Consider the following 17,770-nt stretch of genomic DNA (forward strand, 5'->3'; position numbering starts at 1 on the left):
CTCCTGACAGAGTGGGTGTAACTGAGTCAGGTTTGTAGGCCTCCTTGATTGCTTACACTTTTTCAGTTTTGCCCACACTTCAATAGGGTTGAGGTCAGGGCTTTGTGATGGCCACTCCAATACCTTGACTTTGTTGTCCTTAAGCTATTTTGCCACAACGTTGGAAGTATGCTTGGGGTCATTGTTCATTTGGAAGACCCATTTGCGACCAAGCTTTAACTTTAACTGATGTCTTGAGATGTTGCTTCAATATACAGTGCCTTGCGAAAGTATTTGGCCCCCTTGAACTTTGTGACCTTTTGCCACATTTCATGCTTCAAACATAAAGATATAAAACTGTATTTTTTTGTGAAGAATCAACAACAAGTGGGACACAATCATGAAGTGGAACGACATTTATTGGATATTTCAAACTTTTTTAACAAATCAAAAACTGAAAAATTGGGCGTGCAAAATTATTCAGCCCCCTTAAGTTAATACTTTGTAGCGCCACCTTTTGCTGCGATTACAGCTGTAGGTATGTCTCTATCAGTTTTGCTCACTCCTTGCAAAACAGCTCGAGCTCAGTGAGGTTGGATGGAGAGCATTTGTGAACAGCAGTTTTCAGTTCTTTCCACAGATTCTCGATTGGATTCAGGTCTGGACTTTGACTTGGCCATTCAAACACCTGGATATGTTTATTTTTGAACCATTCCATTGTAGATTTTGCTTTATGTTTTGGATCATTGTCTTGTTGGAAGACAAATCTCTGTCCCAGTCTCAGGTCTTTTGCAGACTCCATCAGGTTTTCTTCCAGAATGGTCCTGTATTTGGCTCCATCCATCTTCCCATCAATTTTAACCATCTTCCCTGTCCCTGCTGAAGAAAAGCAGGCCCAAACCATGATGCTGCCACCACCATGTTTGACAGTGGGGATGGTGTGTTCAGGGTGATGAGCTGTGTTGCTTTTACGCCAAACATAACGTTTTGCATTGTTGCCAAAAAGTTCAATTTTGGTTTCATCTGACCAGAGCACCTTCTTCCACATGTTTGGTGTGTCTCCCAGGTGGCTTGTGGCAAACTTTAAACAACACTTTTTATGGATATCTTTAAGAAATGGCTTTCTTCTTGCCACTCTTCCATAAAGGCCAGATTTGTGCAATATACGACTGATTGTTGTCCTATGGACAGAGTCTCCCACCTCAGCTGTAGATCTCTGCAGTTCATCCAGAGTGATCATGGGCCTCTTGGCTGCATCTCTGATCAGTCTTCTCCTTGTATGAGCTGAAAGTTTAGAGGGACGGCCAGGTCTTGGTAGATTTGCAGTGGTCTGATACTCCTTCCATTTCAATATTATCGCTTGCACAGTGCTTCCTTGTTTAAAGCTTGGGAAATCTTTTTGTATCCAAATCCGGCTTTAAACTTCTTCACAACAGTATCTCGGACCTGCCTGGTGTGTTCCTTGTTCTTCATGATGCTCTCTGCGCTTTTAACGGACCTCTGAGACTATCACAGTGCAGGTGCATTTATACGGAGACTTGATTACACACAGGTGGATTGTATTTATCATCAGTCATTTAAGTCAACATTGGATCATTCAGAGATCCTCACTGAACTTCTGGAGAGAGTTTGCTGCACTGAAAGTAAAGGGGCTGAATAATTTTGCACGCCCAATTTTTCAGTTTTTGATTTGTTAAAAAAGTTTGAAATATCCAATAAATGTCGTTCCACTTCATGATTGTGTCCCACTTGTTGTTGATTCTTCTCAAAAAAATACGGTTTTATATATTTATGTTTGAAGCCTGAAATGTGGCAAAAGGTCGCAAAGTTCAAGGGGGCCGAATACTTTCGCAAGGCACTGTATCCACAATTGTCCTTCCTCATGATGCCATCTATTTTGTGAAGTGTACCAGTCCCTCCTGCAGCAAAGTACCTCCACAACATGAAACTCTCACCCCCGTGCTTCACGGTTGAGATGGTGTTCTTCGGCTTGCAAGCCTCCCCCTTTTTCCTCCAAACAGGGTCATTATGGCTTCATCAGACCAGAGGACATTTCTCCAAAAAGTACAATCTTTGTCCCATGTGCATTTGCAAACCGTAGTCTGGCTTTTTTATGGCAGTTTTGGAGCAGTGGCTTCTTCCTTGCTGAGCGGCCTTGCGGGTTATGTTGATATAGGACTTGTTTTACTGTGGATATAGATACTTTTGTACCCGTTGCCTCCAGCATCTTCACAAGGTATTTTGCTGTTATCCTGGGATTGATTTGCACTTTTCGCACCAAAGTCTGTTCATCTCTAGGAGACAGAATGCGTCTCCTTCCTGAGCGGTATGACGGCTGCGTGGTCCCATGGTGTTTATACTTGCGTACTGTTGTTTATACAGATGAAGGTGGTACCTTCAGGCATTTGGAAATTGCTCCCATGGATGAACCAGACTTGTGGAGGTCTAACATGTTTTGAGGTCTTGGCTGATTTCTTTTGATTTTTCCCATAATGTCAAGCAAAGAGGCACTGAGTTTGGTAGGGTAGGCCTTCAAATACATCCATACGTACACCTCCAATTGACTCAAATGATGTCAATTAGCCTATCAGAAGCTTCTAAAGCCATGACATAATTTTCTGGAATTTTCCAAGCTGTTTAAAGGCACAGTCAAATATGTGTATGTAAACTTCTGACCCACTGGAATTGTGATACAGAGAATTATAAGTGAGTGAAATAATCTGTCTGTAAATTTTTTGGGGAAAAATTACTTCTGTCGTGCACAAAGTAGATGTCCTAACCAACTTGCCAAAACTATAGTTTGTTAAACAAGAAATTTGTGGAGTGGTAAAAAAAAAAAAAATCCCACGGAAAGTTTCCACCTGTGAATAGTCCACAAAATGTGCAACCTTAGTCAAGTGCCAGTTTTGTCACAATCACCCAGCACTTGTGGGGACTATTCAAGGAGAGTTGGGCTGAAGCGTTAGGTTGCGATTAGGACAAAGTGAATTGCTTTCCTGGAGGACTGGCTTGATTTGTGAGGATGACCACACAATCTATTGGTTTTCTACCCAAAGTTGCAATGAAAATGTTATCTATTTAAACACAAGAAACCAGCAAAATGGATTTAAGAGTTTGGTGGTATAGCAGGAACAGCGGCAACTAGTGGTCTGAATTTGGTACTTTCCCACTACTTTATGGTAAATAATGCAAACGTCGATGACCTAATTTCTCTGAACATGTGAAAAATAAAGTAAAAAATCACCTGATTCACAGGGAATACATTACATGGTACTGTATGTAGAAGCAATACTCCAAGCCACAGCTTCTTACTACTTGTCAAAAGTCAAGAACTGATACTGTATAATCCTACAGGTTTTTAGTTTGTGATTGGCATGAGGGGTCTGAGTGGCTTTTGTTTTGTTTTGTTTTTCCCCCTCATGTCTTACTCACTGGTAGGAAGAAGTTTGGTCCAAATCGGATATATTTATTTAATATTATCTGAATCCTCTAAATTTGAAATGGGCAATTTGGTTTCAATGAATTAGCTTAATTTCTCAGGGTTCAAATTCTATTTCTGCAAAATCTTTCATGAGTGCTAATCGTGTCGATCTAAGATGGTGGTTGTCAAAAACCTCTCATGCTTTTTGAGGTGGAACGACGACCCAAGGGTCTTCTGATATCTCTTGTATGGGCATTTGTAAAGCTGTACTGTGTAAATGAGGTCAGGGGTTTTTTGTTGACTTCACATTGAGGGAAGTACTGAATAAGATGTATTCTAACCATGGTGACCATATTGAGGTCAATTCAAGGCTTTTGTTATGTTCTCACTATTAGGCTAATATGAGGGAAGTGGTCATGTGCAGTGTTTGAAATTATATTTTTCTTAATATTTTTGTTTTAATTTCAGTTGTCTGTTTCCAGACAGATCTCCAGTCCCTGCGTTTACAGAGCTCCCCCTCCCCTCGGGCCCCCCTTTAACCCCACCCCACCCTAATGAAGACAGCGCGGGAAGCAGACCAGGAAGGTAACTTATGATAACAGAAGCACGACACACTCACTCCTACGCCTTACTGTGGTCAGCTCAGCACAGATGGTGCACTATAGGCCCTATGCCTGCCTACACAATACATAGAATTGTAGAATTGCTTTACTAAAACTCATTTATTGTTAACATTTCGGTCCAAGACCTTTTTTACAAGACAATGTGAGATTCACACATTGTTCTAGAATATAGAAATGCTTTTGCAAAAACGTCCTGCACTACAACGAGAAGCTTGGTAGTGGGAGTGGTAACTCTCTTCTAAAGTGCACACAATAGATTCACTTACAGTGCCTTCAGAAAGTATTCACACCACTTGACTTTTTCCACATTTTTTTGTTACAGCCTGAATTTAAAAATTATTCTATTTTGATTGGCCAACATACATTACCCCATAATGTCAAAGTGGAAAAGCTAAAATGTCTTGAGTCAAGTATTCAACCCCATTTGTTATGGCAAGCACCTCTTGTGACTAGGGGGCAGTATTTTCATTTTTGGAAAAATAACGTTCCCAAAATAAACGGGATATTTTGTCAGGGCAAGATGCTAGGGCAAGATGCTAGAATACGCATATACAGTGCCTTGCGAAAGTATTCGGCCCCCTTGAACTTTGCGACCTTTTGCCACATTTCAGGCTTCAAACATAAAGATATAAAACTGTATTTTTTTGTGAAGAATCAACAACAAGTGGGACACAATCATGAAGTGGAACGACATTTATTGGGTATTTCAAAATAAATCAAAAACTGAAAAATTGGGCGTGCAAAATTATTCAGCCCCTTTACTTTCAGTGCAGCAAACTCTCTCCAGAAGTTCAGTGAGGATCTCTGAATGATCCAATGTTGACCTAAATGACTAATGATGATAAATACAATCCACCTGTGTGTAATCAAGTCTCCGTATAAATGCACCTGTACTGTGATAGTCTCAGAGGTCCGTTAAAAGCGCAGAGAGCATCATGAAGAACAAGGAACACACCAGGCAGGTCCGAGATACTGTTGTGAAGAAGTTTAAAGCCGGATTTGGATACAAAAATATTTCCCAACCTTTAAACATCCCAAGGAGCACTGTGCAAGCGATAATATTGAAATAGAAGGAGTATCAGACCACTGCAAATCTACCAAGACTTGGCCGTCCCTCTAAACCTTCAGCTCATACAAGGAGAAGACTGATCAGAGATGCAGCCAAGAGGCCCATGATCACTCTGGATGAACTGCAGAGATCTACAGCTGAGGTGGGAGACTCTGTCCATAGGACAACAATCAGTCGTATATTGCACAAATCTGGCCTTTATGGAAGAGTGGCAAGAAGAAAGCCATTTCTTAAAGATATCCATAAAAAGTGTTGTTTAAAGTTTGCCACAAGCCACCTGGGAGACACACCAAACATGTGGAAGAAGGTGCTCTGGTCAGATTAAACCAAAATTGAACTTTTTGGCAACAATGCAAAACGTTATGTTTGGCGTGTCTATAATACCGCCACACCGGCGGTCACGAGTCATGACTGCAGTCAAATTCCACTTGACCGTTTAGTCATGGTAATTAGTCTTCTCCAAGCTCTGATGCTGCTGATGGTCATTAGTAGCCTACCAAACATGCTAACTGCCTGGTACTCAGCACTCTATTGTCCCTCTAAACACTCTGACATCGATGCAAATGTATTCGAAAATCGAATCAAACACTTCATGAGAGCCCATGAGCTCATGTTGCGCAACATTTCAATAGGCTATGCAATTGCGTGAGAAAACAGTGAGATTGCCTCTATTAAAAAGAAGATCCCATCAGCTTTCTATAAGCTAGGCCTACTATATTTATTTCTCAAATTTCCTAATATTAAGCACATTGCTTCTCTTTACAACAGGAGTATAGCCTACCTGGCTGGCATGAAAATGAACCGCGGGAAGAGTGTCCTCCATTCGCTATTTAAATGCATACAGTAGATTACTTTTTTTTCTGCCCCTGTTTTCGAGACCCGGTGCATGATAATCGTCTATTCTAAATCAAAACAAATTTCACATATTATTTAGTATATGTCAAGACAAGATAAATCAAAAATAGTCTAATTGGTGGCAATATTAGCTGAAAACTTGTGAATTATATATGATCAATTGTGAGTGATGCCCAGCTTAAGGCAAGAAACAGCCATGCATTTGCAACTTTTTAAAATCATTGTCGCACACCTCATGTAGCCTAGCCCAATGGCCTATAAGGTTTGTATCACAACTAAAGTGGCCAAATTTATGGTCACTTTTGAGAATGGTGTTTTTCTGCTAATGGAACAAATGCGCATATCCGTGTACGCATTTCTGCGCTAATAATGTGAAGAAATAGTCAAATAGTTTCTCAACATTTTAAGTTAAACGTTCTCATCTGTTGCGTAAACCTCATTGCTTAAAACTGTTTTTTTAAAAAAATGCTAGTCATTGTATTAATTTGGGATCCATCGCATCCCACAACTGTCCCAGACTATGTTTGGATATTTATTTATAGCACCGAATAGAATATGTAAACTTTTGTACTATGGGGGATAGTAGATTGACATAGGCTACTGCTTTTGCTGTTTGTTAAACCTACTCATCTTGTTGGCTGACGAAAAGTAAAGGACAGTTTTTCCAATATCTTTAATATGCGTCTCAGATTTGGATAAGGATGCGCGCAGTTGGGTCCCCGATGTGTCTGTCTTCACTTGTAGCCTGTGAGAAAGACCCGATCACCAGACAATGAGAGGTGCTTCGGAATGCATCCGGGAGAATGAAATTATAATTATTATATTCAGCCTAAGGGCGCAATGGCCACTGGCTGCAAAAGGCATGGATTTTTTGGGTAGAAATTACAGCCACACAAAGGGGATGCAGCCGGGAAATTTGAGGCATTATCAAGTGCTTGTCAAATTGTGAATGAGAGACTGATGAACTGTGTACAGCCTGCACAAAAAAAACTAAGCAAAGCCCATGCCTTTCATGCAACTTTTTTCAAATCATCATTCATCGCATCATGTGTAGCCTTAGAATGTGTTAAAAATCAAAACATATAGCCCAACATATGTAGCACAAATAAATGTACATAAATAACTCTAAGCATATAAGACTACCTGTTTCTTTGTTAACCGCTCAATGCAGAATAGCTGCATGTGCGACTTCCCTCAAATCGTTTGGAGGAAATATATTTATATTTGTATTCAGAATACTATAAAATACTGCCACAGAATTCTAAGAAATCTTGTCTGCTAAATGATTTTGTGTAGCCCACAGCCTTATGGCATAGCCAGATCAGGACCTAACATAAGGACAACTCAGAGTATGCTATTATGTTCTTCTGAAATAGACAACATTTTCTTCATATCATGTTTCTTTAGACCTGTCTAAAATAAATAATGGATTTATTGTTATGGTGTAGGCTATATTACATGGATTTATTCGATTTGTTTTAATTGTAGTTTTTCCAAAGGTCTGCATCAGTGGCTTGTATGCTGTGCGTGAAAGCCAGGAGATGCTAAATAGGTTTATGTTAATTAATGCTAAATTAACGTGAGACCGCTTTTCAAATCAAATCAAATTTTATTTGTCAGATGCGTCGTAACAACAGTTGTTGACTAGCAGGGAATTGCGTACTTACGAGCCCGTCTCAACAATGCAGAGAGGAAGAGAAGATAAATAATAGTAAAGTAAGACAAGTAATAATAAATACACAATTAGTAACGATAACTTTGCTATATATAGTGCCTTTGGAAGTATTCAGACCCTTTGCATATAGCAAAGACTCGAAATTGAGTTCAGGTCCATCATGTTTCCATTGATCATCCTTGAGATGTTTCTACAACTTGATTGGAGTATTTTATTTTTATTTAACTTTTTAATTTAACTAGGCAAGTCCGTTAAGAACAAGTTCTTATTTACAATGACGGCCTACCAAAAGGCAAAAGGCCTCCTGCGGGAATGGGGGCTGGGATTAAAAATAAATTAAATAAAAATATAGGACAAAACACACATCACGACAAGAGACAACACAACACTACACAAAGAGAGACCTAAGACGACATGCCATGTGTTGCTGCCATGCTAACACAGCATGGTAGCAACACAACATGGCAGCAACACAACATGGCAGCAGCACAACATGGTAGCAGCACAAACATTGTTGGGCACTGACAACAGCACAAAGGGCAAGAGGGTAGAGGAGACAATACATCACCCAAAGCAGCCACAACTGTCAGTAAGAGTGTCCATGATTGAGTCAAAACTGTCCAGTTTGAGCATTTGTTGCAGCTCGTTCCAGTCACTAGCTGCAGCGAACTGAAAAGACGAGCGATCCAGGGATGTGTGTGCTTTGGGGACCTTTAACAGAATGTGACTGGCAGAACAGACAGAACATGTGGCGGATGAGGGCTGCAGTAGATACCTCAGATAGGGAGGAGCGAGGCCTAAGAAGGTTTTATAAATAAGCAACAACCAGTGGGTCTTGTGACGGGTATACAGAGATGACCAGTTTATAGAAGAGTATAGAGCGCAGTGATGTGTCCTATAAGGAGCATTGGTGGCAAATCTGATGGCCGAATGATAAAGAACATTTAGCTGCTAGAGAGCACCCTTACCTGCCGATCTATAAATGACGTCTCCATAATCTAGCATGGGTTGGATGGGCATCTGAATTGGGGTGTGTTTGGCAGCTGGGGTGAAAGAGTAGCGATTACGATAGAGGAAATCAAGTCTAGCTTTAACCTTAGCCTGCAGCTTTGATATGTGCTGAGAGAAGGAAAGTGTACCGTCAAGCTCTAAACTACCTCAAGCTCTAAACCCTCAGAGGTAGTAATCACACCTTTGGAGTACACTTGTGTGTGGTAAATTGAGTTGATTGGACATTATTTGGAAAGGCACACACCTGTCTATATAAGGTCCCACGGTTGACAGTGCATGTTAGAGCAAAAACTAAGCCATGAAGTTGAAGGAATTGTCCTTAGAGCTCCGAGACAGGATCGTGTCTGGGGAAGGGTATCAACAAATGTATGCCGCTTTGAAGGTCCCCAAGAACACAGTGGCCTCCATCATTCTTCAATGGAAGACATTTGGAACCACCAAGACTCTTCCTAGAGTTGGCCACCTGGCCAAACTGAGCAGTCAGGTGAGAAGGGCCTTGGTCAGGGAGGTGACCAAGAACCCGATGGTCACTCTGACAGAGCTCCGGAGTTCCTCTGTGGAGATGGGAAAACATTCCAGAAGTACAACCATCTCTACAGCACTCCACCAATCAGGCCTTTATGGTAGAGTGGCCAGACGGCAGCAACTACTCAGTAAAAGGAGTAAACTAGGAATAAAAGCTATTAACTATTTAGCAGTCTTATGGCTTGTGGGTAGAAGCTGTAAAGGGTCCTGTTGGTTCCAGACCTGGTGCATCGGTACAACTTGCCATGCGGTAGCAGAGAGAACAGTCTGAGTGGCAGAAGTATTAGACCATTTTTAGGGCCTTCCTCTTACACCGCCTGGTCTAGAGGTCCTGGATGGCAGGGAGCTCGGCCCCAGCGATGTACTGGGCCGTATGCACTACCACCTGTAGCATCTTGCACTCGGATGCCAGGCAGTTGCCATACCAAGCCGTGATGCAGCCAGTCAAGATGCTGTCAGTGGTACAGCTATAAAACTTTGAGGATCTGACGACCCATGCCAAGTCTTTTAAGCCACCTGAGGGGAAAGAGGCATTGACGTGCCCTATTCACGACTGTGTTGGTGTGTTTAGACCATGTAGTTCGTTAGTGATGTGGACACCGAGGAACTTGAAGCACTATGGGCGTGCTCAGCCCTCTGTTTCCTGTAGTCCACAATCAGCTCTTTTGTCTTGCTGGTTGTTGTCCTGGCATGTGAGCGGAGTTAAGAGGTTGCACCCATCTATTTTTGACTACCTAGACCTGCCATTTGGTTTTGAAGTATTGAAACCAAACCATATGATTTGAATGATGAGTATTTTATTAAGCAACATGGAAAGGTGACTAAGAGGAGCTCATAATTTCAAATAGGCTTCATGTCATATTAAACAGCACATAAACACTAGGTCAGTAGCCAGACAGGTAGCCTAAAAAATGAATTATTTAGACTATAATATTAGCCTATTTCAGTTATTTCAAGGCTATAGCCTACAATAAATTAATTGTGAATCAGTTGTTGGTGCGGCACACTAAGCTGGGGGTAACATTAAGCACTCAGCATTTAAGCAACATTTTGTTGTATTAAATCATTATAGTCTATAAATTGCGCATATGGGCTATGACTTCGAATTAAATGGGCTCCTGAGTAGCGCAGCGGTCTAAGGCACTGCATCTCAGTGCTAGAGGCATCACTACCGACCCTGGTTTGATTCCAGGCTGTATCACAACCGGCTGTGATTGGGAGTCCCATAGGGTAGCGCACAATTTGCCCAGCGCCGTCTGGGTTAGGGTTTGGCACACATCACACTGCCAGGTCTTTGATCTCCCTATAGGCTGTCTCAACTTCGTCGGTGATCAGGCCTACCAATGAATATTTATTCATATCACGTGTCGTGAACAGTCGTTTGATCAGTCTGTTAATATTTTAACTTTTAAGGAACTGCATATATAGCATTGAAGTACTATTCTTTGTTTACTTTCTAGATGTATAATTAGGCCTAGATATAGCCTATTTATGTAGACAAAAATGTCTTAAGAGAAAAAGGTGTCCTTAGTCGCCTTGCGTTAACCTATAGTTGACATTTCATCTACTTTTACTTTTTAACCTGAAGTGTTTAAAATTGTGTCAAAACAGGTTTGTGGGTCCTTCCTGTGGACTCAGCTGATTTCAGAGTATTGATTGACGCACTCTTTACACATGACTTTGATGTACCGGGCTATATGTGGCACTTTCTTGTTGAAAATGGCAAATGCTGCCTTCTAGGCATTTATGACGTTAATGACAGAAGTGATTGTGGAGAATGAAAGTAGAGCTTTCAATCTGTTGACTGTGGCAAGGTTGCCAATGAAGGTCTGCTTTCATCTGGTGCTGTATAGAACAGATGGCTTGTCATGGGAATAGTGGGGGTAGAATAGAATCTCTTCATATTGTTTAGGGTCATATGCTCACAATTGTTGTTTTCATGTCAACAGAATGAAGTATAGGCAACATGCTGCTTTTGTTGAAATTGTTGAGGGACCTTTTTGCCTCTTCCTCTCCTTTCTTCAGAGGAGCCTCCACAGGAGAATGGGATTATCCAGACCACCCAGGACCAGCACAGCTCCATCTCTCCGCCATCCTCAACAGTGTCTGGGGCCCCAGACGACGAGCCCTTCTCTACATACTTTGAGGAGAAGGTGCCAATCCCAGAGGATGTCACCCAGGTACTGAGGCCATTACATGGCTTATGACCTCACAGGGATTATTAACACAGAGCCTATGACCCCCAGGTTCTATGACATCACAAGGAAAACTATGGTTCTTTCAAGACAATTCAGAACCTCAGTTAAAAGTGTGCATATCTTTTTTTGCGTAGAGCTTTCTATTGGTTGATTCTGATACTTTCCAAGTAGGAAACTCAAACATTTGACTTGGAAATATAAAGGTGAGCTCTATTTCCAAGTCGAAAGTTTGAGATGTTTTGAACGCGGCATCAGATGCCCATGGCATCAAAGGGCTTTCATGACCGCATATGGACTCTGACCTCAAAGTTATTGAGTCATCGAGCCTGTGGAATCACAAGAGTTATTATAACCTCACCAGGTATGACATCACAATGATTATTGAGTCATAGAGCCTATGACATCACAGGGATTATTACCTGTCTGACATCACAGCGATTATTGTTACCTCTGTCTGACATCATAGAGATTATTATTACCTCAGTCCGTGATATCACAGGTCCTCAGAGCCTATTACATTAAGTTTATGACCTGTATAAAGTGATATACACAAAATTGCTTTGACTATAGAATAGTTTAGAAATTATGAATCATCCTAACTTCAATGACAGATAATACTTCATGCTAAGATTTATTTTCAGGCGTTAATTGTGCTATTTGTGATTCTCTCGTTCAGATGTTCAGTTTGCGTAAACTCTGGGCCTTTACGGGACCTGGTTTCTTGATGAGCATCGCCTATCTGGACCCAGGGAACATCGAGTCTGATCTACAGTCTGGAGCTAAAGCTGGCTTTAAGGTGAACACAGACACAACATCAGCCACGGGTGACCTTCACTCTCTAGCGGCAGGGGTACTATGCTCAAAAACTATGGCAAAAAATGATTTAATCTGCAAAGTTCTATCTCCGTTTGACATTGAAGTTGTACTTTATTCCATTCAATTCTATAATCAGCATACCCTGTTCCCTCTGGTATTTTTTCTCTTAGTTATCTCTTCATTGACTCATTTAATCCCATGCTTCATTACCATTGTACCGTTCTCCCTCTTTCAGCTCCTATGGGTATTGTTAGGGGCCACCATCATCGGCCTCCTCTTGCAGAGGTTGGCTGCACGCCTGGGGGTTGTCACAGGGATGCATCTAGCAGAGGTCTGCAACCGCCAGTACCCTACTGTGAGTATCCCTCCCTCGCCTTACACACACACTCATGTTCTTCATACACACTCTGGGATAACACCATATAAAAGGGTTTGGTTTTGTTTAATGTCATTTAATGTGGTTGCTGTGCGTGTTATATCCAGTCTTGTTATTCACACCTCCATCCCCTCCTCACTCCCAGGTTCCCCGTATTATCCTGTGGCTGATGGTGGAGCTGGCCATCATTGGCTCAGACATGCAGGAGGTCATTGGCTGTGCCATTGCCTTCAACCTCCTCTCTGTTGGCAGGTAGCTACAGTACCACCAGCCAGTGCCCAACTAGACTACAATTTACTACACTAAGAATCAAATTTTATTTGTCACATGCTTCGTAAATACGTGTGGACGAACAGGGAAATGCTAACTTACGGGACCTTCCCAACAATGTAGAGACAAACATATATAAATAGTAGAAGAAATAGAAAAAATAATAACACAAGGAGTTTGCTATATACACAAGGTACCAGTACTGGGTCGATATGCAGGGGTACGAGGTAATTGAGGTAGATATGTATAGGTAGGGATAAAGTGACTAGTCAACGGGATAGATAATAAACAGTAACAGCAGCGTATGTGATGAGTCAAAAGAGATTAGTGCAAAAAGGGTCAATGCCTATATTCTGGGTAGCTATTAGTTAACTTTTGAACTATTTAGCAGTCTTCTAGCTTGGGGTGTAGAAGCTGTTCAGGGTCCTGTTGGTTCCAGACCTGGTGCATCGGTACAACTTGCCATGCAGTAGCAGAGAGAACAGTCTGACTTGGGTGGTAGGAGTATTAGACCATTTTTAGGGCCTTCCTCTGACACTGCTTGGTCTAGAGGTCCTGGATGGCAGGGAGCTCGGCCCCAGTGATATACTGGGCCGTACGCACTACCCTCTGTAGCGTCTTGCGGTCAGATGCCAAACAGTTGCCATACCAAGCCGTGATGCAGCCAGTCAAGATACTCTCAATGGTGCAGCTGTAGAACCTTTTGAGGATTTCAGGGCCCATGCCAAATCCTTTCAGCCTCCTGAGGGGGAAGAAGTGTTGTTATGCCCTCTTCACTATTGTGTTGATGTTTGTGGGCCATGATAGTTCCTTAGTGATGTGGACACCAAGAAACTTGAAGCTCTCGACCTGCTCACAACAGCCCAGTGGATGGGGGTGTGCTTGGCCCTCCGTTTCCTGTAGTCCACAATCAGCGCCTCTGTCTTGCTGACATTGAGGGAGAGGTTTTTGTTCTGGCACCACACTGCCCGGTCTCTGACGACCTCCCTGAGGCTGTCTCGTTGTCGGTGATCAGGCCTACCACCGTTGTCATCGGCAAACTTAATGATTGTGTTTGAGTTGTGCGCCATGCAGTCATCGGTGAACAGGGAGTACAGGAGGGGACTAAGCACTCACCCCTAAGGGGCCACTGTGTTGACGGTCAGCGTGGCAGATATGTTGTTGCCTACCCTCACCACCTGGGGGCGGCCCATCAAGAAGTCCAGGATCCAGTTGCAGAGGGAGGTGTTTAATCCCAGGGTCCTTAGCTTAGTGATGAGCTTGAAGGGCACAATGGTGTTGAATACTGAGTCAATGAACAGCATTCTCACATAGGTATTCCTTTTATCCAGGTGTGAAAAGGCAGTGTGGAGTGCAATAGAGATTGTGTTATCTGTTGGAGTGGTATGCGAAATTGGAGTGGGTCCAGGGTGTCTGGGATGATGATGTTGATGTGAGTTATGACCAGCCTTTCAAAGCATTTCATGACTACAGATGGCTATTGCCCTGTAGCACTCACATTTAGACAGGTTACCTTGGTATTCTTGGGCACAGGGACTATGGTGGTCTGCTTGAAACATGTAGGTATTACAGACTGGGTCAGGGAGATGTTGAAAATGTCAGTGAAGACACCAGCTGGTCAGTGCATGCTCTGAGTACGCGTCCTGGTGATGCTTCTGGCCCTGTGGCCTTGAGAATGTTAACCTGTTTAAAGGTCTTATTCACATCGGCTATGGAGAGCGTGAACACACAGTCGTCCGTAACAGAGGGTGCATGCATAGTTGAGTGTTGCTAGCTTCGAAGTGCGCATAGTTGGTATTTAACTTGTCTGGTAGGCTCATGTCACTGGACAGCTCACGTCTGGGTTTCCCTTTGTCAGTGCATTCGGAAAGTATTCAGACCCCTTGACCACAATTTGTTATGTTACAGCCTTATTCTGAAATGGATTAATAAAATCATCAATCTACACACAATACCCCATAATGTCAAAGCCAAAACAGGTTTTTAGATATTTTTGCACATTTATAAGAAACAGAAATACCTCAAAATTGAGCTTGGGTGCATCCTGTTTCCATTGATCATCCTTGAAATGTTTATACAATTTGATTGCAGTCCACCTGTGGTAAATTCAATTGATTGAACATGATTTGGAAAGGCAGACATCTGTCTATATAAGACAGGATTGTGTCGAGGCACAGATCTTGGGAAGGGTACCAAAAAATGTCTGCAGCATTGAAGGTACCCAAGAACACAGTGGCCAACATCATTCTTACATGGAAGAAGTTTGGAACCACCACAAGACTCTTCCTAGAGCTGACCGCCCGGCCAAACTGAGCAATAATGGGGTGGTCAGGGAGGTGACCAAGAACCCGATGGTCACTCTGACAGAGCTCCAGAGTTCCTCTGTGGAGATGGGTGAACCTTCCAGAAGGACGACCATCTCTGCAGCACCACCAGTCAGACCTTTATGGTAGAATGGTCAGACGGAATTCACTCCTCAGTATGAGGCACATGACACCCCGCATGGAGTTTGCCAAAAGAGACCTAAAGGACTCTGACCATGATTAACAATATTGATGAAACCAATATTGAACTCTTTAGCCTGAATACCAAGCATCACGTCTGGAGGACCAGTCAGGATCGAGGGAAAGGTGAACGGAGTAAAGTACAGAGAGATCTTTGATAAAAAACCTTCTCCAAAGCGCTCAGCACCTCCAACTGGGGTGAAGGTTCATCTTCCAACAGGTCAACAACCCTAAGCACACAGCCAAGACAATGCAGGAGTTGCTTCAGAAGAAGTCTCTGAATGTTCTTGAGTGGCCCAACCAGAGCCCGGACTTGAACCCGATCGAACATCTCTAGAGAGACCTGAAAATAGCTGTGCAGCTATGCTCACCATCAAACCTGACAGAGCTTGAGAGGATCTGCAGAGACGAATGGGAGAAACTCCCCAAATGTTCCAGGCTTGTAGCATCATACCCAAGAAGACTCGAGGCTGTAATCGCTGCCAAAGATTCTTCAACAAAGTTCTGAGTAAAGGGTCTTAATACTTAAGTCAATGTTATATTTCAGTTTTAGATTTTTAATGCATTTGTAAAAAATTCTAAAAAACTGTTTTTGCTTTGTCATTATGGGGTATTGTGTGTAGATTGATGGGGGGGACGACGACGACGACGTTTTAACCCATTTTAGAATAAGGCTGTAACATAACAAAAAACGTGGAAAAAGTCAAAGGGTCTGAATACACTGTATAATGAATGCACTGTATAACCTTTGTCACGAAAGTAGTGCACAATATAGGGAATAGGGTGCCTCTGGTCAAAAGTGGAGATGCAGACATGCAGTGACTTTTGAGATGTAGACATAGGCATAAAACGGCCGCTCTAGAGGTCAATTTATTGGGCTCAAACTAACATTGTTGTTTGCCATCTACCAGGATTCCACTTTGGGGAGGTGTCCTCATCACCATCATTGACACCTTTGTGTTCCTCTTTCTAGATAAATATGGTGAGTGTTTATTTGACGCACACCAAGATGTGTATGTGATTTAATGGTCCTTGGGTACTGGTGTGTATCAATTTCTGCCTAGGTGTGTTTCAATGTGATTTTCAACTTTTGTTTTTTAGGCCTGAGAAAACTTGAAGCCTTCTTTGGGTTTCTCATCACAATCATGGCTGTAAGCTTTGGGTATGAGGTAAGAACAAGTTTTTCTCTGTATTGATCATTAACACTTTCCAACTTCTCCCGTAGACCTGGCAGCAGGTTTGATAATATATACCGTAGCTTTGATAGAATTTGGTAGGTTTTTGTTTCTGCGTATGTGTATCTGACTGTCTTTTCTTGTATGTGCCTGTAGTATGTGATGGTACGTCCGGACCAGGGGGAGCTGCTGAAGGGGATGTTTCTGCCGCACTGTGAGGGCTGTGGTCCTGCCCAGATGGAGCAGGCTGTGGGCATCGTAGGAGCTGTCATCATGCCCCACAACATCTACCTGCACTCAGCTCTCGTCAAGGTAGGTCTCTTGCATTATGACATGGTGCAGGGGAGTCAAAGTCCTGCTTAGACATAGTATGAACCCTCAGACCCTCCGTTATACAGCTGAACCATTGAGAGCATCTTGACTGGCTGCATCACCGCTTGGTATGGCAACTGTGGCATCCGACTGCAATGCGCAACAGCCCATAGTGTAAGACTTTCACTGACATCGTACAGGGGAGCTAAATGCCTTTACTGTGACAGTACAGTTTAGTCAAATAAGTAATTGGGACATAGTACAAGGAATCAGACCTTCACTATGACTTAAGACCAAACAAGGACCAACCGAAATTTGACTTCCGCTTTTAACCCAACGCCTCCGAAAGACAGACATACATAGGCTTACATAAGGGTCTTTCTATAAATAATGGGGCCAATGTGTGACATTGGGATCAACATTTGAAATGCTTTGAAACGTAAATAAAAAAGATTTTCATGCAGTTCCACATATGTACTTAGAGGAATGAATATATGCAAATTGGCCCATAACTCCAGCTATATAACAACATAGGCCTAGACTATACATCCTTTAAGCAGGGTTCATACAGACATTGATAAGTCAAATTCAAGGACTTTCATGGACCTTTTAAAATACTTAATTGTAATGTTCAAGGACCTCAATGTTATATATGGCCTAATACAGAACCCCCCCCCCCCCCCCCCCAAACAAAAATGCTAAAAGTGTCAGAAAAAGTAGGCCATTATCACTTTAAGAATAATGCATTTTGTAGGCCTTGCCAATGCATTGATATTCAAATGATTAAATGTGAGAATAATGTGTACATTGCCTGACGAAATAGATTGGATGCATGCATTTATTTTCTGTAGACTATGGCAGACGCAGGCACACATAAAAAGCGGTAGCATTAATCTCACCATTTTTAATTTCACAGTCGCTGTTTTTATAATGAGAAAGTGACCAAAAACCAGGTTGCTTT

General features: G+C 42.3%; 1 protein-coding gene across 4 annotated transcripts in view; it reads left to right on the top strand.

The window, feature by feature from the left end:
* The window catches only part of nramp-alpha (natural resistance associated macrophage protein alpha), a 49,236-nt gene that overhangs the window by 12,785 nt on the left and 18,681 nt on the right, over window positions 1-17,770 (top strand). For 2 of the 4 annotated variants that reach the window (XR_002469101.2, XM_021567394.2), the window contains exons 2-9: window positions 3,869-3,985; window positions 11,184-11,338; window positions 12,033-12,152; window positions 12,408-12,527; window positions 12,694-12,800; window positions 16,234-16,304; window positions 16,424-16,491; window positions 16,654-16,809. Coding sequence is in view for 3 of the 4 variants with exons in the window: in XM_021567394.2 (XP_021423069.2) it covers window positions 3,955-3,985; window positions 11,184-11,338; window positions 12,033-12,152; window positions 12,408-12,527; window positions 12,694-12,800; window positions 16,234-16,304; window positions 16,424-16,491; window positions 16,654-16,809 (828 nt within the window). In the remaining variant the exon portion in view is untranslated. 4 annotated transcript variants of the gene reach the window in all.

This window comes from Oncorhynchus mykiss, chromosome 17, assembly GCF_013265735.2.
Source record: "Oncorhynchus mykiss isolate Arlee chromosome 17, USDA_OmykA_1.1, whole genome shotgun sequence".
NCBI lineage: Eukaryota > Metazoa > Chordata > Actinopteri > Salmoniformes > Salmonidae > Oncorhynchus > Oncorhynchus mykiss.